This window comes from Lissotriton helveticus, chromosome 3_1 (genome assembly GCF_964261635.1).
Source record: "Lissotriton helveticus chromosome 3_1, aLisHel1.1, whole genome shotgun sequence".
In the NCBI taxonomy this organism is placed as follows: Eukaryota; Metazoa; Chordata; class Amphibia; order Caudata; family Salamandridae; genus Lissotriton; species Lissotriton helveticus.
In genome coordinates this window covers 1,945,549,652-1,945,571,340 of record NC_136061.1, presented here as the reverse complement: position 1 = coordinate 1,945,571,340, position 21,689 = coordinate 1,945,549,652, and the positions used below count along the sequence as shown (strand labels likewise).

The following is a 21,689-nucleotide window of genomic DNA, read 5'->3' as shown; positions in this document are numbered from 1 at the left end:
CTCATGTGTGGCGCCAAAGATGAGGACCTCGGTTTTTTCCCCATTCAATTTAAGGAAGTTCTTAAGCATCCAGTCAGCGACCGCCTCCATACAGTTTTTAAAGTTAAGAGCTGTAATATCCACAGATTGTGTTATGGAGACCATGATCTGCGTGTCGTCGGCATAGGAAAGAACTTCTAGGCCAAAGGTCCTTACAAGCCTGGCGAGTGGAGCCACATAAATGTTGAAAAGAGTAGGGCTCAAAGAGGAGCCCTGGGGGACCCCACACTTCACAGGCTTGACTGGTGAGATGAAGTCGCCAAGCTTTACCCTTTACTGCCGTTGGTCAAAGAAGGATGTGAGAAGGCTGAGTGCAGGGCCATCTACACCCATCCTGCTAAGGCGACTAGCATGAATGGAAGGAGAGAGGGTATCAAAAGCCGCCGTTAAGTCAAGCAGCACCAGTAAAGTCGTTTGGCCATTATCAACCTTGGCCCGAATGCTGTCGACAACAACAGTGAGTGCTGACTCGGTGCTGTGTGCCCTTCGGAAGCCGTGCTGAGAGGGGTCCAAAGAACTGGAACTGTCAAGGAAGGCACTCAAATGGTGGTTAAGGTGTGCCTCCAGGAGTTTAGCGGGGGCAGGGAGAAGAGAAATGGGACGAAAGTTTTTTAAAGTACCCCGGTCCAATGTGGGCTTTTTCAGAAGGGGTTTGACAATGGCCGTTTTCCACGTCAAGGGATAAACCCCTTCAGACATAGCTAGATTCATGACCTCCACGAGAGGGGGCATAAGTACCTGCCTGCATTCTTTTAAGATTCTTACAGGACAGGGATCAAGCGGGGATCCAGACTTAATCCTGTCCAAGAGCACACTAAGATGGTCGGGGGTGAGAGGAGGAAAATGGGTGAGCTGAGTGGAGAGCTCAGTAGCTTGATTTTCCAGGGTTACAGCAGATGATGGGGGGATCACGGGGTTAAGATTGAGGTTGAGGGTTTCCAACTCAGTGTAAATATCCAAGATTTTAGTGTGGAAATAGGTGGAGATTCGATCGCATAGATCTTGGGAGGCTATTATAGGGTCGGGAGCCTGAAGGAGGGATAAAGTGTTGACTATATTAAACAGGTCTCTGGGGGAAGTAAGAGAACCAGTTAATTTAGTAAAGTGCGCCTTCTTTTCAGCCAACACTGCCGCTTTATAGCCCTTGAGGAGGGTTTTATGTTTGTCCTTCTCTATAGGGTCCAAGTGAGATCTCCATAGTCTTTCTTGCCTCCTACAGCCCTATCTAAGGGTCCTGAGGGAGTCCGAGAACCAGGGGGCCGAAGGTCGCTTCCTGGCTGAGTAGTGTTGGCGAGCCAGGGCGAGAGATTCGATGGCCTCTGCTAGAGTGTTAGAGAGCTCGAGAGCCGCAGCTTCGGCATCCTTTATTGGCAGGGTCGTGCGTTTGGATAAAAAGGGAGTAAGGGTCTCATTACTTATCTTCCTGAAATTCCTCCTCAAATCCCACTTGTTGCAGTCCCGCTGGGGTCCAGTGGGAAGGGGAGTTGCAAAATCGAGGGGAACAGCCAGATGATCAGACCAAGACAGGGGGAGGGGGGCTCCAGTCTGGAGCCCGGGATCGTTCGAAAATACCCCATCCAGGGTATGCCTGGCTAAGTGGGTCGGGCTGCTCACTAGTTGCAGCAGACCGCAGGAGGCTAAGGAATCCAACAGATGGAAGGTGTCGGGGGAGTTGCGGTTTTCTAAATGAAAATTTAAATCCCCGAGGATGGTAAAATTAGGGAACCCGTGACATTCCAACTCAATATTTTGAGGGTAGAATCTTCATTAGATACATTTGGAATGTAAGGTTCACGGGGCTGGGGGCAAGTTCGACAGGGTACCAATTCTACTAGCTCAGGAGGCTCTCGATTTATAAGTGGAGAAGACAGTCAATCTTGGCAATCCAATCCTGATAAAGGGGTAAATCAATTAAATAGGGGAAAAAGAAGGGAAATACAAGACGTATTAACACGGGGTGCCTCTAATGTGGGCTTGTAAAAGTAACCTAATGGTAGAGCCCAAATACTAGTGATGATGTTAGCCTGCTCCTCCTGCAGAGATAATATTGCTTTTGCCACATATGGTCTGCGAAAGTTAATAACTATGAAATCACCTTTAATGGATTTTGCGGACGTACCCACCCATCCTAGTCTCCGCACCATAATAATGTTCTCAATTAGGGATGTCCTAAACCTTTTATGTTTGGAGAGCCAATCCACACTCTTACAGCGTAATTGCTCCCATGATTCTATTTGATCATGCCTTAGTGGGGGCACACCTGCTAGAACCACGACATAAGGGCACGCCTCCGGTGGTAGATTTAAAACCTCCCTATTACCCCTAAGGTCTGACATACAAATAGGATCAATAGCACCCTCTCGAAGTGTATTGCCAACGGTGTTAACATTAGTTAAAACCACAGGGCGAATGCGAGTGGATGGCATGATGTGTGTCACATTTCCATCGGTAGGTCTATTAACACCATCATTCACAGTCTTCCTATTCATCGCACTAGTATGCCCTGGTTCAAAACACGAGCGGATTTTCTTACACATATCACAATGGGTAGAGTCAGCATTCAAGTTAGGGGGATTATTAGGGGGCTGTTGAGGAATTCGAACATTGTTAGGTGGCATGTTTGACATGGTAGACATTTCCAGATCAGGGGGCACAGTCACATTAGCATCTACAGGGGGGACAGTATTAAAAATCACAGGTTGAGGCATATGGGACACAACGAGCAGACGACCCCTCAGGGTGGAAAACAAACTGTCAAGTGCGCTCTTAACATGGTCAGTAACAACATCCACGATATGGGTTATGGCCCGTTCACTCCTGCTGCTACTGTCAATTAGAAACTGGTCTGTCTCAGTCTGGGTTCTGATGGAGGAATGTAGGGGATTGGTATGTGAAGCATGCACCTGAGCATGCACCTGAGCTGCAACTGTTGTGAGATTGGTAGGGGGGCGGATCCAAGAGTTCAACATTGTGCACGATGAACAAGGTCGAGTCGGTTGCTTTCTCTTGGCACTAGCTGCCTTATTTGGCTTTCTTTTACGTTTCGCCCCAGTAGGTGCACCAATGTTCGTTGGAGTGTCTAATGCAGGGACATAAGTTATGGGGTCACCTCTCGGCTCCTCGCGAGTAGTGGTTGAGATATCAAAGTCACTAGTGTTAGAATTGGTAACATCTGTTGTCAGGGTCGTAGGTTGGAGTGGTACCTCCAGGCCAAGAGAAAGTCTCGGTCAGTTCGATTTCATTACTGACGATGCTGACCGCTCTTTCCAACATACTGTCAATACTTGTTGCAGCAGGCCTGAATGCCGATTGACCCACACGTTTCCCCATGGTCACCTTAGCATATATCTGTTGGTATAAGTAAATATATTTGGCTCACCTAGGAGGGTTCAAAATCAGCAAACACTGGTGGAAAGGGGGATGGCCCAGTCCAGTCTCCTCCCGTCTCTGACGGGCGCGGACGGACCCGCTGAATAAGAGGGCCTCCTCCTGAGCCCTCCGGTGACGTCAACACGTGGCGCCCTGCCACGCATAGCCCTCTGGAACTTGAGGTCCGCAACCGCCTGGCCATTTCCCCTCACGGTGGTGCGGTGATACAGCTGGTCCCCAAGGAGGCAGGCAGGTGATTGTATGAGGTGGAGAGAGTTGTTCCCCTCACGGCGTTAAAGCGAAGGTTTGTGGCCCTGGCTTTTGCTTTGAAACCCGCTGCCATGTGCTGCTTGGTTCAATTAAAGGGAAACAGTACTAGAACCCCAAGAAATATTTGGATTCTTATATGAAAATCAAGGACTGGAAACAGGGACACGACTCATGACGAAAATCATATATGTATGCTCCGCGTACGGATGCAGATTTAAGATTTTGAGGAACTCACAAAGCTAGCGTCTACATGTGCTTCTACTTTGTGAATTTCTCTTTGCTACAGTGTGAATGCATTTCTTCGTGCATAAATCTGTGTGTTGTAAAATTTCACCTGTTGAAATACGATCACCAAGTTAACTCATCACTTTATTTGTTCTTTTTATTCGACCATCCTAAACCCTGCATACCCCAATATGGAAAGCTCTTTTCCTGCACCCCAAAAAAGGATGAGTGTTCCCTTCTTTCACCATCCCTAGACGTAGTATCAATCCTACACTCCAACTATTTCCAGAGTGAGACGGGATTGGAGAGAAATTTGAGAAATAACCACTAACGTCACCTTTTTGGGATGCTCCCAAACTTTCCAGTGAAGCTGTCTCCTGGAATGTCTTCTCTGAATTTTTGGAGTAGGATTTCCTTCACACATATTACTCCCTCATGTGTTTATGTTGCTCATTAGATAGAGTGTGTGTCTGGTCATATTTTGTGGCCATCGAGCGGTTTGCTTAGAAGTACAAGTGGTTTTGTGAATTAAACTCGCAGTGTCCTGGTGGCATGCAGCAGTGTGCACACCCTGGTGCAGGAATAGCGCTTTGTACCAGGCTCCTGGGCAAGGGACATATCTTCAGTGCTAACTCTCCTGTTCCCTATACCTTGGGCCACTGGAATTATGTGGCAGGAGAGTGCCAAATTATGCGGCATCGTTGAGTCAATTATGGGCACGAAAAGGCATATTATGCAGCATAATGCTTACATTTTTAATAGTATTACTAGATTATTTTTGTACTTTTACACTTGTTAACACTGTCTGGGAATTTGGTGCACCTAATTTGTACCAGTTTAATACCTAAATATATCAATTAGTAACAGAAAGGTGACCAGTCAACCTTTGGAAAAGGCCTTCTATCGGGCGGTAACACGTGCCGCTGCGTTTTAAGTAACTTTTGAACCGTTTGAGGCAGAAACCAACTTTTTGTGTTAAAATCTGCAGATTATGCAGGACATGATAGATTATGTGGCTAAATCTGTATTTATGCGAATATCGCAGCTGCTGCACAATCGCAGAATTCCAGTGGTCTTGCATATACCAGACAACAATGGTTCACTGTGGGCTTACTTAGAATATAGCAGTTCGATTAATATGTGGCTGCACCCTCTCCCCACGAGTGGTATATTTTTCAAAAGTGTACACAGTTTTCACATTTACTTCCATTGCCATACAATTGACAACCAACCATAGAAAAATTGCACTTAATTCAATTTATTCACAAAATGTATGTGAGATAAAAGGCTGAGACGTGAAAAGGCACCCATGGGAATAAAGAAGTGAGGGGTGCATCAAATGATTTACAGGGGTGAGTGTGAATACATTGAATGAGGTACAATTATTCTATAGTTGGTTTTCAATTGTATTGGTCATGCCAGTAAATGTTAAAACTGTGCACACTTGTGATTAATGTACTACTCGTGGAGAGCGGCTACAGCCACATGTTCATCAAACTGCTATTTAGTAAATATGTCCACAGTGAGGCATTGTGGTTTGGTTGTACTTCTGCACATGGTTCCTGGCCTAGCGGATTGGACATTTCTTGTTTTATCCTAGGGTACCCTCTCCTGTTCCAGGCCTCAGTCTTGGCTCTGTGTGTGGCAGCTATCTGAGCACGTCTCTGTGAATCATGTATTCCGCGACTCTCTCAGCATCTAGATATCACTGCACCGTGAACCCGAATTAAATCTCGACCCCCACAATGCCCCTTGATCTCGCCTTTCGCCTCTCAGAGACGGGGTGCTCCTTCGCGGTGGGGGCGTGAGCACTTCACTTGCGGCGCGGCGCCTGCCCTCGCGCCTCTAAATGAAACAGGAGTCTATTAGGAATTAGCTTTAATTTTTCATTGACTTAATTTCCAGCAGACTGATAAGATTTTAATGTCATTCCGCACTTAAAAATTCTCTCTTTGGCAGAGGGCTTTTTAAGTGTGGTGCCTGCTGATAGAGGCGACTAATTCCAGAGGAAAGAAACCCAGTGAAATATAATCAAAGACCTCAATTGATGTCCTGCCATTAATTATATCGGAGCAGCAGGATCCTGCTAAAAGGAAAAATCTGCTTTCCGTTCAAATTTGGAGATCCCATACTTTTTTCTTCTTCTTTGGGAACCCCCAATGTTCCAGGAGTCGCTCTTAACTGAAGTTGAGTTAATTCACTGCGGCTTCATTAAAGGCCCAGTTTCAGGTGTAGTTTCTGGGGCTGGTGGATGTGAACTTGCACTTGTCACTTCACGAACATGTAGTTCTGACTACTTTAGAGGTGCACCACTTTCTTGATTTCCATGCCTCCGGATTGTCATCGTTTCCAGTGCTATAAGTAGCCAGTTCAGCTGGAGCATGGTCAGTAGCATGGTGCCAGCACACCCTGCTGTGGTGCAGGGACAAATGCAGCTAGTGTGTCAAACCATCACCTACACTGGTGGGTGCAACATTAATTACTGTGCTGTGGTACTAGTGCAAAAGAAACAATTGATGGACGGAATGCTGGACAATGCAAACATTCACCCACAGTCACAAGGACCTGGGTTTAATCCATCATTCTTTTGCTCACCACACCACCCCACTTTGGACCCAGCCATATGCAAATCAGTCTTGACCCTGTTCCTTGTGGGAACAGTCCAGCCCAAATGGCCAAGCTAGGTCCTCCCTGGACAGGAAACAAGCATCCTGGGACAGGTTTCGGGGCATCACCCTTCATCAGCCAGGCTAGCTTGAATCCAGTGGTGTAGTGAGCATGGGACCCACATCTGGGCATACCTTTCCCACTTAGGGCGACATACTAGTGCACCACAAACATATTCAAGTCCGGTCCTCTGCTCTAGTGCCACGGCTTTCGCCAGGACTAAAGAGCCAATCAATAGTGTTGAGTGGTGGTGGAGAGCTCTTAGAATAGGTGGTGAAAGCAAGAACATCCTGCCTGCAGAAATGGCAGTGACCAAGAGTTAATACATCCGGTCATCCATTCAGATTTTAGTACACAGTAAAGCTTTTGTAGTACAAGAAAAGGCTCAGATTTAGATCTTTTTTCACTTTTTCCGCCCTGCTCTTTGTTGTGCAAGGGGAAAAACTGTGCAGAGCCATATCTATAAAGTCTGACTTGCTGTTATTATTCCTTGCGCCGCTTCTTTAACAGGCTGCTTTGCATGACACCCAGCTTTGAGGAGGTCACCATCTAGCAAAGGATTTGTACTGGATACATACCGTTCAGTACATATTTCATATGCCTAGACAAACCTAAGGATCGCACACATTGGATGTGTACTGTCTACTTCAACACACATTCAATGTGTGGCTTTTTTGAGAAATGAAACATTTCTCCTTGTTAGCATCTACTACAAGATGGTATTCGTTTTTGACGCAAAGCCGGATCTGACTAGCTTAGCAGATCGGCTTTGCGTCAAAACCGATGCGTGTTTTTGCTGATCCACTCAAGTAACACATCCTTGACGCAAAAGGGAGTTTGCACTGAGAAAGGGCACCTTTAAAGCACAAACTGCTTTTACCCTGGAAAGTAAATACAATGCGCATCTTTGTTTCACTTTACTTTGAGCTGTTCAGGATCTTATTAAATCTGGCCAGTATGTTTACAAAAACAGCACTTCTTATTGGAGTTCCCGAAGGCCAGAGACAAATGAGCACATCGCAAGTAAGGATAAGGCCAAAGTGCAGGTACTATATGTAAGGACTGTGCAACAAGTGCAGGCAGGTGATAAGAATCCTGGAGGGGCCTAGTCTGCTTCCAAATTTCATTCCTCTATGCGATCCTTGCTCATACATGGCCTCCACGACCTACGCAAAGCTTTTTTATTTGGTCTCATCATGGTTACATCTTGATTCTCCATATTAGGAGACTTAGCTGTGTTCTGTAGACCTTGCACCGCCCACCCTAGTCTCGCAAAAATACACTAGTCTTCAGATGATACTGCCCAAGGAGACAGCTGAGATCATTGGCTTATTTGAAGCCTACCTCTGCTAGAGACCGTACAGTATGATCAGGTGGAGCCCCATTGCCCACTCTGGAACGCTGTTCTCTCAGCAATCCTGATGTTTGAGGATTTCTTCAGGTACTATAACGTTTTAAAGATCTGGCTTTTAAAGAAAGCATATAGCTACAAACCGGGTTGCTGGTCAGAGGCACAGTGCTGTCTCTCATTCCTTCACATGACACATGGGTTACTTCAGAGCGGTACACAACATCCATAGCACAACATAACATAAAAAACACACATTTGTTCAGCCTTTATACAACAAGACAATGTTTGCGGCTAATAAATCCACTGCACAAGCAACAGACATTTTTGTTGCTATTTTTGGCCCTTTTTTAGCTTGTATTTTTTAATCCATTGCGTTGCTGTGGTTTGCCACACGTGCATTTCTCTCTCTTTCTTTATGCCAACGAGTTATTAGGTCCTGACTCATCATATCTTCCAAAATAGTATGAATATAATTATGTAAAGGCAGAGTTTGGACAGACTCTTCCAGCTGAACCGTCCAGCTGGAAGTGTCTTAATAAGCAAGAATGTGTAATCTTCCCTGCCAGGAGGCCCTCCACCCCAACCAGCAGATATCTGCAATATTTCATGCTGCCTACACTTCGATGATTTATATTTAAAAAACCAAGCGACCATAGCCTGCCCAGTAAGTGCATTTCTCTGTTGACTTAATCCTGACAGTGCGGTGATGCGGAGATGGCGGTGTTTGCTCCTCTAATCCTTGATTACCTGTGGTTTCCAGATTAAGACGTTGGAGGCGGGTGCAAGAAGTTGGGGGCTGACGTGGTCCTTTTATACTCCATGGGGCTTTAATCACTTCTTTGAATCCAGGTGGATATTGCTCTCTCTCAGGGCCGGACTGGGAACCAAAACCGGCCCTGGCAAAGTGCTTGACTGCCCCTCTCCACCCCCTCTCTCCCCCCCCCCCTCCCCCCCCCCCCGGGGTTGGGGGTTCCACCGAGCTCTTTGCCAGCGTCGGTTTTCGGCCGATTTTGCAGCTGTGCTGCAAAATGCAATGTAGTGGCTGCGTTGCAATGACATGCAATGTAAAGGATGTTGCGATGTAATGACTGCTATGTAAAGGTAGTGCGATGTAATGACTGTGTTGTAAAGGTTGTTTCCCGGTCCGGACACAGACTAAGTGACTATGCTCTGTGCAGGCAAATAGGTGCCAACTTCTTCTAAAAGATATTGAGTGCATGTGCAAGAGACAATGTACAATCCCAACTTCTGTGCTGCCTGCCCCTATGTAACATGTTAAACGGCCGCCACTGTGGTGTCACATAACCCAAGCTCATGTTTACTCTGACCACTCATCTGTGAGATGAGTCTGGGAGAACCTCTACCTGGCACTACACACTGACTCTACAGTGCTATCAGGTAGGCGCCTCTTCTCATCTGGACCAAAAGTCCCCTTCCTGGCTGCACATAACTTCAGATATCCATTTAATGAGACTGGCTTTCATCCAGTGTTGCTTTTCCAGCCAACTACACTGAGCATGCAGAGATTTGCAGGCCTATGCCAATCAAAGGAACATATGAACTACAACTCCCAGCATGCTTAGTGCTGTTGGCTGACTGACTAACTGGCACCCTTACCACATGCGGCTAGGTGTCAGTTAGGAACGAAAACGTTTGCAGCCCTCTGGTCTATTTGATTAAAAAATTAATATTCATTTCATGTGATCACTCCACTTCATTACCTGCCTGCCCTTTAAGTAAAGGAGAAATGAGGACTGGGTACAAAACAAAAACACACAAATACACCCAACTTTTGTCTCTAGGTTTATAAATGTACACTGTGACTAAAGTTGCTAGTCAAACATGGATCTTGGAAATTTGACAGAACGGCTCAGAACTCAAACACCTTACTTGCTCGTTAGCCCCCAAAACAGGACTCAATGTATGTTATCAGTTCTAGGTCGCTGGATTGTAACTTACCAGTCTTGGGCTTTATTATATGCTCGTTTTAGGGTGTGTCAGCCTAGTTGATTTAATCCATCTGAACCTGGAGTACAGCATATCTAATTCAGGTTCAGTAGCCCTTTGGTGTCATTATAAAATCAGGACTACGAGTACCAGAATGCAGTGGGAAAATAAATAGCATTGACTGGATGAGTTACTCACACCTGGGCTTGTGACACATGCGAAGTCTGCATATGTCCGCTGGCAAACCCACCCATATCCCTTGAAGTTAATCCTACCTTGGGTTATCGAAGACCAAGTTTGGTTCAACTGCATTTTGCCATGACTCACCTGAATCTGCAGGTGCAAGAGTTGAACGCTGTTTGATGCAGACATCTTCCTTAACATTTCCAGCTCTGGTCTCTTTACAGAGGTCACAAGTGATTCCTTTGCAGAAGCCCTCTGCCTTCGAATCTTTGCTATCTTTATGGCAAGGCGTTTTCACAGTAAATGAATTAACAATACATCATTCATTAAATGTTCCTCATTTCCCTCCCTCCTTTCCTCGCTCACCAGGGCATGACAGGCATTCCCTTCAGGTGGAAACTGCACGCTGCCTTCGCATCCTCCATTGCCAATCTTAATGCAAACTTCACTTTAAATGTGCAGGGAGGCCGGGAGCATTGTTAGACCATCTTCGGATGGCATCTCCATACCAAACTTAACAAGCATTTACAATGCAATGGTTTCGCCTTTGTTAAAGTTTGAGCTTTTGGTATTGCTTTTGACAAATGGTCTTTTCTAACTTCTTTGAATTATGTGTAAAACGTTGATGTGTTTTACTTTACACAGAAATATGGATTGCATTTATAATGCAATTAGTTGCAGATGCACAGTGAATTAGAATACAAGTTATCTCATATAGCATGTTAGTGAAGCCAGGAGTGTGAGAGAAGACAGGAGAGAGAGGGCAAGAAGGAGAGAGTGTAAGATAAAGAGAGAGGGCAAGAGGGAGAGAGATGGAGACTGAGTGCAAGAGAAGAAGTGATAGATATAGAAGTTAAGGAGAGCAGGAGTAAGAAGGAAGAGAGGTCAAAAGGAAGAGAGGGCAGGAGAGAGAGGGAGAGTAGGAAGGAAAAGAGGCAGAAAGGAGAGGGAGGGCAAGAATGAGTGGGAGGGCAGGAGGGAAGGTAGGAGTGTGAGAGAGGGCAGAATGGAGAGGAGGGCAGGTACGAGAGGGAGGGCCGGAGGGAGAAGGAGGGCTAGAGGAGGAGAGGACAGGAAGGAGAGAGAACAAGAGAGAGATGGAGGACAAGAAGGTGAAAGAGAGTAGAAGAGAGAGGTGGAAAGGGAGGGCAGGAGGGAGTAAGAAGGCAGAAAAGAGAGGGATGGTAGAAGAGAGAGAGCAAGAAGGAGGGCAGAGGGAATAGAGTGAGAGAAGTCAGAAGGGATAGGGAGGATAGGAAAGAAGAAGAGAGCAGGAAGGAGGGCAGAAGCGAGAGAGTGTGAAAAGAAAAGCTAAGGAGTGCAGGATAGAGAGTGAGGAGAAAATGGGGAGGTAGACCCTTGACAACTCGTCCAAAGCAGAATGTTGCCTAAATGAGAAAGGCCTCCACTGCTTGAAATCCAACATTCATGTGAAAACACTGTCAATTGGAAAAGCAGCGCACAACATCGAACAGAAATCGAGCAGCCTTGTCAATACACTTTTGATAATGATACATATTGCCAAGTATAAAGAAACAATGCGTTTGCCAGATTTTAAACTTGAAGCCTGCAGATTATAAATAGTGTTTTACAATGAGTGTTGCTATTAAGCTCAGGTGGCGTGCGGAAGCAGTGAGTAGGAGTGTGCTTATGCTGACCCAAGAGACAGGAGCGATCCTTTCCAATGGCAAAAACAAAACATAAAAATTGGCTACCAGTTCTTGAGGTTCACAGGGTCAAAGCTAAAAACTCTGTATTATAAGGAACCGAATGTTGGGGCCATGTGGATATAAAGAAGTTGACATACGAAGAAAACAAATTCCTATGGAGTCTGACTAATCTTCCCACAAGTAGACCTTTGTTGCCTTTAGCGTAAGATATGGGATTATTTCTCATCTCCTTGTATTCTAAAATGGGACCTCTGTTACATTGGCATAGGCTTTGGTCCATCCGGGGGCTGGAACCCTACCAACAATCTATCAAAGAACTATTAGGCCAGAGTGACCATTTAAGAATTCCATTGGCTAGCGAATACAAAGAATAACCTTTACCATCTTGGTCTGGATTCCCTTTGGGCCAACCCGGAAGAAGCCATTAAGCTACCTAGACAACAGATAAAAGATAAGTGCAGAGAATTTCTCTGGGGAGAAAAGATTAAGAACTGCAGGCCAGGAAATATCACTGAGAAATTCTTAGATCATAAGAATTTTCCAAGGTATGAAACATCTCTTGAAGCTATACAAGGCTCTCCAGCCGGACAACTTTATCTGAAATTCAAATATGGCACACTTCTGATCTTTGGGTGTACCTCAAGGTGGAGCGATGGGAATAGCTCCAATGACGTGTGTGCGCTCCGCATACTCCCTATCACCTGAATACATTTCTCATTTCATAATTTTTTTGCCCAGCCTATACGGCCCCTTGCAAAAGATGGATAATTCCAGTGTGCCATCTCCTGGAGGTGAGAAGATGTGAGATTGAACTTCGAATTTCGAAATCTGACACAAAGGAGGTGACTGTGGTAGCATGGCTAAATATCTGCAGGTTACATGGCTAAGCCGTAATAAATGTTTGGTGGCCCCTTAGCTGTAAGGATAAGGAGTTAGTCCTTAATTCTAAATAAACGGCTTGCAGTCTCATATTGTAAGGTCAAATTGTTAGCCCTTAAATATGAATTCAGTATTTAGGGCTTTAGGATATTAGCCTCTGAATATTAGTGGTCCTTACGCGGAGAAGGAGTAAATAACTTAATAGGAGACGCAAGTCCCTGATGTAAAATTTCATTTTTATATCATAATAAAGTAGAGCTAAAAGTTAACTTTTCTTTCAAGTTTTAAAATACTTTTAGCCTCTTTTCATATACATTTAGAATTCCTGGTTATTTGTTAAAGATGGAAAATATTCGGTAACTGTAAACGAGATATTTAAATGATGTCTGTTTATTATGTAAGTTTTATTGATTTATTTTATCCAAAATAAACTTTATTGAAGATGACGATTATGAAAACTACATTGGGCAATGTTGCGAGCCTCGTTGCTGTGCGATGCAAGATAGAGAGATCCAAGACCCGTGCTATAGCCTAAGTAAAACTATACACAAATGACAACTCTTGGCAATGCTGTTTCGGCAAATATAAAATAAATACACACGCAAGAGGTCAGAAATGGGTCACAGAAAATTGTCTCACAAGTTTCAGGCCTAGAGAATTTCCCAAAGTTCAAAGCAACACGTTCTTAGACAAATAAATGTACTCTGTGGTCAGCAGGAAAGTCACACAAGGTCGTGTGCACGAATACAAATAATGCAGGAGCAGCAGGAATGGAAAATAACAAAAAGAGGGCAAGTGGGAATGACGTTAATAGCAAGACCGATGCAAAAGAACTAGTCCACGCAAACAGGTCAATGGATGAAATAGTCAATTACCATCTCCTACAAAGTTACCTTCTTATGCCCCTGCTTGTACCACGGATCAATACACCGCTGCACAAGCACTTGAACATACAGGCACAGAGAGGGGTTAGCCTGGGAGTCTGAGCTACCTCCAGTAGTGACGCACTGAAAAAGGTCGCAGAGCTCCGCAAACACCCTGCACAGTTAAGTAACATGCTCCAAAGCGAGCTCTGTTGCGGCTTTCCTTCTCCGTGTGGAATGAGCCTCGATCCAATGTGAAAGGGTCCACAGCCCACTGCATGGAAAAGTCTTTCTGACTAGGCTACGTGCAGGGAGAGGGTCCGTCCCCTTAAAAGGGAGAGCCGAGGCTTGCGAGCAGACCAAAAGAGCAACGAAGGCCCTAGCAGACATGTATAGTAGCCTGGTCTGTCTGAGAGGATGATGGAATGCGCGCGCATATCCCCGGCTCCACCCCACCCCCCACCCGAATAGTTCACCAAGACATTGGCATCTGCACCCTACGGTTGCTGAATGGAAAGCGCGGTGGAATGCTGCGAGTTCTACAAACAAAAGGGGGAATGGCAATACGGACCCGAAGACCGCGCCTGTACGGCAGGAATGTGGACGAAGGAGTCTTGTGAGCGTCATGAACTTTGCACAGGGAGGTAACCTGTACATGCACCCCTAGCTTGGAGTTAACGAACATGATCACATGTAAAATTAACAAGCATCCCACACCAGTTGGCTGATCCCACCAGAAAGCACAGCAAAATGGGTCTTGGCCGCAGAGTCGTCTCTGTCCAAGAACCCGACACTCGTTCATAGCAAGAACGTAATCGTGGGAACTGGCACAACACGCCACGGACCTTGGGACCCGGGCGCACGCTGACATAGGCAGAAAAGCACTTACTCACCACATAACGCAAACTCTAAATAAAGAACCAACTACGTCCCTGTAACTTTTTCCGTAGCAAACCACCATCTACCTACCTGCTCCCAAATCCAACACTGGCCCTTTTTGCGGAAGCAAGTATCTACCCAGTTTTCAGAGCAGTGTTCTTTCAGTGAAAACAATCGATATCATGAGGAACAAGCACTCACCTGGGCTTCCTCCGGCGGCCGTATGACAAAAACAAACCCATAAAAAAAAAACGAAACTCCGCCCACCGCCGCGATGACGACATCGCAGAGGCGGAGAGCGAAAAAATCTCGGGAACGCCCCCGAATCTGGTCCGGCCTTGACGGACAGATCCGGCTCCCAATGGCTAGCCTCCATTTATGGAGCTAGCCAATGGGAGCCGGGGGACGTTCCTGTAGCCCATATAGTAAACAATAGATTTCGGCTGCGCCGAAAAGCGCAGCCTTCGGCAGGCGAAACCTAAAAATGGCAACATGCTGTCTACACTTTACAGCATTAATGCTGTAATGTGTTAGCTGCTATTTTCACATACCTAATGCAGATGTCCCGCTCTCCCATTAGACAGTCAATCCGGTCAATCACAACATGCGGGCTGGGGCTGCAGCCTGGCTCCAATCCACAAAGACACACTGTCTGCAGCTCCAAAGGAGTGGGCATTTGGCAGCACTGATAGGAGTGCAATACTGCTGCTCCAGGCAGTAGTGTTGACAGAGCATTGCACACACCATGTCGGGTTGCAAACAAAACGATCTGCACCCGTTACTTCTCTCACATGCGCCATCTGCCAAATACACTGTGGGCCCCTCTTCAAGCCCATGCTCTTTGCAGCAAAAGTGTTCCAGACCAGCATGGAGTGGGGGAGGGATTCACATGTTTACTCCAAATCAACCCAGCCTCTCTTGTCTCTTGTGCTGTGTGCACCCTGCCCCAGGCTAGAGGACTTAACAGACCTTAGGAAACAAATACACTGGCATTGTAAAATGCCGCGCCCACCATCCTGATGATACAACGTGACTGCCTGTGCCTCCGGGGCGAGTAAATCTCGATGGGTTCACACATGGGCAGCTGCATTGTGCCTTCACTTTCACAGTGCTTAAAAAAACACAAGTTTCAGGTTACGTACAGCATGAAACAGCTCGTGGGTTTTTCTTTTGTTTACTGTTCTTAGGCCAGTCTCTTAACAGCAGTCGCCCCATGTAGACCCGGCTGTGGGAAATAAGTGCTGGTGCTTAGCACGGCACAAATTAAGCACTGACCTAGATGTACCTGGTAATGAACTTAGCTGCTCTTACAGGGTAGGTACAATCTGTTCCAATGCCTTTTTTATGTTTGGCTTGTAACATTACTTGTGCTAATAATGGCACAGATATTGTAATCAATTTATACTTTCAGGAATGGGGTTATTAAATTGGTAGGGGGTACTCCTACCAATTTAATAAATCCACTCTGGTTAGATTAAAACACAGGTGTGAAAGAATATCGGCTCAACCCCTAGTAGCTGTGGCACAAGCCGCAGCCAATCCTGAGAAAATTGCATGTTACATTCAAGCAGTACCTACTGTTTCAATGTAAGGAACACAACACTTTAAAATTACTATCCATTTTAGTACAAACACCAACGTCATTAATATCAGTAAAGGGGAACCTGAGATATGGATTTTTAAGGTTTTAAGGAAAGAAGTGCCAAGAAAAGTAATTAAAGCGACAATCAAAAAACACTGTTCATGGTTGACCAGGACCTAGATGTGATTTTAGGCCAACCCTATTGGAGAAGAGGCCAGATACATCAAGCCGGTCTTTCTGTATAAAGTTTTTAGCTGAAGACTCAGTTTCTGGAATGGAATTAAAACATTTCCAGTGGTGATAAGTCCAAGGCTGTGGCCGGCGAGTGTCCTTCGAAGTTGGGTACGTTGTTGTCCAACTTGCACTGAACATATTGGTTTTAGCTCCAAATGCTCTGAGCAGGACGAAACTGGATTTTGTTGCTGGTGGGGTTGCTTCACGGATCAGCCAGAGTTTCAGGTGAACACTGGTCCTAGGTTTTACCCTCTGACATAGTCTCTTTTTTGGAACTGAAAATCCCGTAGAGGTGAAAGGCTGGAAGCCGTCGCTGCTCAGGGCTCCACAAGTCAAAACACCTTCACTGTGAGGTCTCACTGATTCAGTTTTTAGGTAAGCATAGATTAACAGTTTTAAACTCCTCATCCACGTACCTTGAAAATATATATCTTCAAGATAAATAGATGTGGTTAAGAACGTAAATATAACCATACCTGCCTTTATATACTTGCCTTCATGATATTCTTCTATTCTACGTGATGCACATAATATTTTATCTGGACGATATTTAGAATTCAGTACTGTAATTGAGCTCCATCCACTGGATGCATAAGATGGGGTTGCTAACAGTAGTGTCAGAAAAAAAGCTTTATCATAATAAAATGCCTCCACATGACTAATAACAGAACAGTCACAAAAGTAAGTGCTTAATGGCACAAAGGAAATACCAAAAGCTGTTCATTTAGGCAACTAGGTATAAGCTATTATTGAAATAGCAGTTTAAATATGGTTTATATTTTCAGTTTTTTTAATCAAATATATACTTTCCATTTTGGGTTAATACATTCAAGGAAAATCTTGTATTTTCCTGCACAGTGGCATTTAATATGGCTGGAGTAGACCCTCGAAGTAGGTACTGTGCCCGGCTGCACTTCAGAGAGCTCCAGAGCTCCCCGTTGGAGACCCTTGGCCTAGATTTTTCAGTAAAACAAAAGATTCCTTGAAAATGTCAGCGTTTTGGGGAAATATTATCACATTTTCCACCTAAAACAGATAGGATGAAGCTGTGCTGGCAAAATTCTGTCCATAATAATTACAACAATAATTACACCCCAGGACCAAATAGCCTGATTTATAATGAATGTTAAGTCGGTCTGTGTTCAGTCAAAGGCATACAGATGCTAAAATAATATTAAGTGGAATGGCAAAAGTGCCAGAGCATGCCAGCTAGGAATCAGGGGCAACTCCCCCTTAACGCTCTAGATATGTCAACCCTCCCTCCTGTCCACACAACCGAGCCCTCCCACCTCCACACAGTTCGAAGCTGACTACTTGCTTTGCCCTCCACACTGCTCCTGTTGGAACTCTCCAGAATTACATTTCAAATAACTGTATATCTTTTGTTCTTTAGAGAATTTTAGACACAAAGGGAAAGATTCTACACAAATATTGTAACCACCGACTGCAAACTTCGACTATTTAACTATGAACCTGCTACAAAACCTACAGAAAGTGCATGGATTCAGAGTACTTCTACCTTGGAAAACCACTTTGTTCTGCATTATACAAAAACTTAGCAATAAATGGAGGATGCACATCATTGTACTGCACAGTGTCTATTACATAAGTTTTGTACATTTGATACCACATAACAGTCCATTTGGTTTTTTCCAGGTATCCATTGCGACAACGTCTGCACCCAGGGGCGGTGGGGGCCAAACTGCTCTATGACATGTAACTGCGACAATGGAGGCTCCTGCGCTCCGGAGGATGGGACCTGTGAGTGCGCGCCTGGATATCGAGGTTCCATGTGCCAGAGAAGTAAGTTGTATAACCCTTATAATAAGGTCTGAAGGTGCTCACACTCCTAGGTTTTATCACTACCAACACTTCGAAAATGTAGATAATGCCCCCACACACCATAACAACTATGCATTCTCTCCTGCTAGCACAGGGAATGAATGGTGTGTGCTTCAAATACTCTACCCTTGCATTACCTTGATCTGGTAAACAAGATCGAACTCTCAGCTCCTCAAATTCACATTTGGAGAGGTAAAAATGCCAAGATGTCTTGTTTGCAGAATCGCAGCCCTTCGTTGAGGCACTCCTGCACTTGCCTGCCCATGTCTTTTTGCAGGCTGTGCCATCTCAGGCGGGTAGATTGTTTGGTGCATGGTTCACCACAGGGAAGATATCATCTTCCTTATTATAGCTAATCATTCTGCCAGTCATACCGCGTTCGTTTATTTGCCTGGGAATAATTTAATATGTGGGGTGCCACAGCATTTCAGTTTTTTTCCCTTATTACATATGCAAGAGGAACATCAGCTGTTGTGCTCTTTGAGGCGTCGTGTAATGGCATGCTTTCTCTCATCGTCTGCACTTTGGGTTCTATTTAGCAGGATTTTTTTGCATATTAAAAATCTGTTTAAAACAGATGGGAGCGGTTGCCGTGTGTACTAGATCAGGCAGGCTGAGCCCAAACCTGTGCCTGGGAACAATACTTTATGTAACAAATGTTAACTTTTATTTGAAAATGCAAAAAAAACTTTGAGTAAAAAAAGGAAATGTAATTTTCTTGAAGCATACAGTAAACAAGAAATTGATGTGTTCTTATCAGAAAACCTCCTGTGGTTGATTACAGTCTTCAGACATGAATTGAAGGCAGATATGTAACAAGTATTTGGAAACCCAATAGGTCTTACATTTATAATGGATGTATGACGTTACAACGCATACTTTTACAACGCCTACCTTTACAACGCATTTTTTCCGACCCAACATCATTACAACGCATTCCATTACAACGCATACATTTACAACGAATTTTCTAAAACTACCTTTACAACGCATTCCAACACATCGCATACTACCTTTACAACGCATACCATTACAACGCATAACATTACTTTGCATGTAAGGTAAGTATTGGATAGTGTAGGGGTAAAAATTACTATTATAACTCCAGGGGGTGCAACAGTAGGGTAAGTGCTGGATAGTGTAGGGGTAAACATTACTATTCTAACTCCATGGGGTGCAACAGGAGGGTAACTGTTGGATAGTGTAGGGGTAAAAATTACTATTCTAACTCCAGGGGGTGCAACAGTAGGGTAAGTGTTGGATAGTGTAGGGTTAAAAATTACTATTCTAACTCCAGGGAGTGCAACAGTAGGGTAAGTGTTGGATAGCGTAGGGGTAAAAATTACTATTCTAACTCCAGGGGGTGCAACAGTAGGGTGAGTGTTGGCTAGTGTAGGGGTAAAAATTACTATTCTAACGCCAGGGGGTGCAACAGTAGGGTAAGTGTTGGATAGTGTAGGGGTACTATGTGTTGTAATGCTATGCGTTGTAATGGTATGCGTTGTAATGACATGCGTTGTAGTGGTGTGCGTTGTAGTGTCATGCGTTGTAATGGTTGCGTTGTAAATGCATGCGTTGTAATGGATGTTGCGTTGTAAAAGTTTTGTTGTAATGGTAGTGCGTTGTAAAAGTTGCGTTGTAAAGGTTGTTTCCTATTTATAATGGAAGTGCTAAGCTCTTGTCGTTCTCAATGCTTGTTTGTAAAGCAATGTTAAAATATTTTACATTAAGGTATCTCGAAACTGAGCATTGAGTTCAATATTTTAAATCTTTATTAAGGGCATGGTTTATTTTTATCAAATGCATGCAGGAAACTCTGAACAGAAGTTAAAAATCCTATTGCACTGTTAAAAATAATACACATGATTATTTGCAGGTACTTAAAGAGCATAACATCTGTCTGAGAAGGTGTCAGAATTGAAAGGAAAATGCTTGTCGTTTATTTTTCGTATACCTAGTAACTGGAACAAATGCTCCGAATATCTGGTGCTCTTCAGGAGCCCAGGGAGCTGATTTATGGGCTTCAGGGCGAAGAGAATTATTTGTAGTCAAACTTCCGCTTCAAACACAAGTTCGGTGAGTGCTGCAGCCTCTGCCTCCCGGAGAGCCATAAATGCTACCTATGATTACTATGGTCTGGCCTTTCAACATGTGGAAAGCAGGAGCTAAAGAATATAAGAACAATAACATTATGAAGCCTGCTTTTTAGTTAAACCTGGTAAAAATGCATTAGTTTCTGTCAAGAGCTGGTCTTCTTGGTGATGCTGTTGAGGACTTCCTCATAACATGCAGGTAAGTCTGTCTATCTCCAGAGGCCGGAGCAGAAGTCAGATTGGAACGGGAGATTGGAACTGCTCCAGGAAAAAAACTGGAGTCCTGAGAAAAACCTTCAGGCTGCTCAGAATGGAAATAGGATCTCAAGGTGAAGGACTGGAATCTGTGGAACCCTGGAAACCAGGAGTGAGCAATGGATAGGAAAACAATTGTGACACACTCTTTTTTATAGTGAAAGAACAGGAAATGAGACGGTTACAAAAAAATGTCGACCATCTTAGATTGGTAAATAACAACCTTGACAATAATAAATATAAACAAAAAATATCCAAATTAGTCAATAATTTGCCTGAAGAAATTAGTTGTAGATGAATTTACCCACTTTTCTTAATTGATTTTAACTTCCTGCATGCGCCATATTTGAGGAGTCAGCATGCAGAAAGTTGCCTCACCATGCCTCATCATGCCCTGCGTGAGCAAAACACCTTAGAAAAACAATGCACTGGGCGAGGATCCCATGATCTTGATCAGGCACAGCAAACGGCTGCTGCGGTCTCCATATGAGGGGCAATGATACGAAAAAAATCCTTAGAGTTGCTGTGGTTTTACATACGAGTTGGGAGAGATGTGGAGCAACACACAGAAAATAATAAAATACATGAACTCTCGGGGAGTGCCGGATGAAAAAGAAATAAGTAGTTTGCTAATGTGAGGGATGCAAATCTTCCAGTCAAAAGGATCATAAATAAGCTGTGCTCCTGGGGAGGGCCAAACTCAACCACCAAAGAAAAGTAATCAAATAAGAAGCAAGCAAATGAGATTGTCAAGAAAGCCAACAAATGATAAGCAATGGGCTGACTCAAAGCCCACTCAGATGTTTATTGATGCTGTACAGAATAGGTTTTTGACAACAGACAGCTTAAAGCTATCTGTAGGTAAAACCTAAAATTGTGCAGACATGCTGTAAACAATTGAAAGTGGCCCTGAGGAAACCAAACTCGACGGGATTGGATCAAATCCATGAGTGAATATCCAGATGGTGCTGCAGCAGTACTGAAACCACAGAAAGGGCAGAAAAATAGAGATGATTGAACAAATTCTAGAAGAGTGTCATTGAAGATTGCAGCCCAGTTAGACACATATTAGTATTAGTGTGCCCGCCCCCGCCCCCCACCCTCCCCCCCTCGGGGTGGGCAAAGTTGCCAGACTTCTCTCTGGCAATTATTTTTTTAACTTGAGAAAGTTTTGCTATTTTTAAGCCATCGAAAGAAGGAGGTTTTGGAGGAGAAAAGCAACTTCTTTTTATATTGTCATAATTTGGATCATTGCGAAGGACTCATTTGGAGCACTGAGTATCCCTGTCTGCAGGCCACACCTGGAGTATGGCATCCAGCTCCGCAGACCATACTGGAAAT

At 44.4% G+C, this 21,689-nt stretch overlaps 1 protein-coding gene across 2 annotated transcripts in view; it reads left to right on the top strand.

Moving 5' to 3' along the window:
- The window catches only part of MEGF11 (multiple EGF like domains 11), a 1,491,879-nt gene that overhangs the window by 1,013,198 nt on the left and 456,992 nt on the right, over window positions 1-21,689 (top strand). For both annotated transcript variants that reach the window (XM_078683026.1, XM_078683027.1), the window contains exon 12: window positions 17,815-17,961. In XM_078683026.1, coding sequence (XP_078539152.1) covers window positions 17,815-17,961 — 147 coding nt within the window. The remainder of the gene's footprint in view (window positions 1-17,814; window positions 17,962-21,689) is intronic.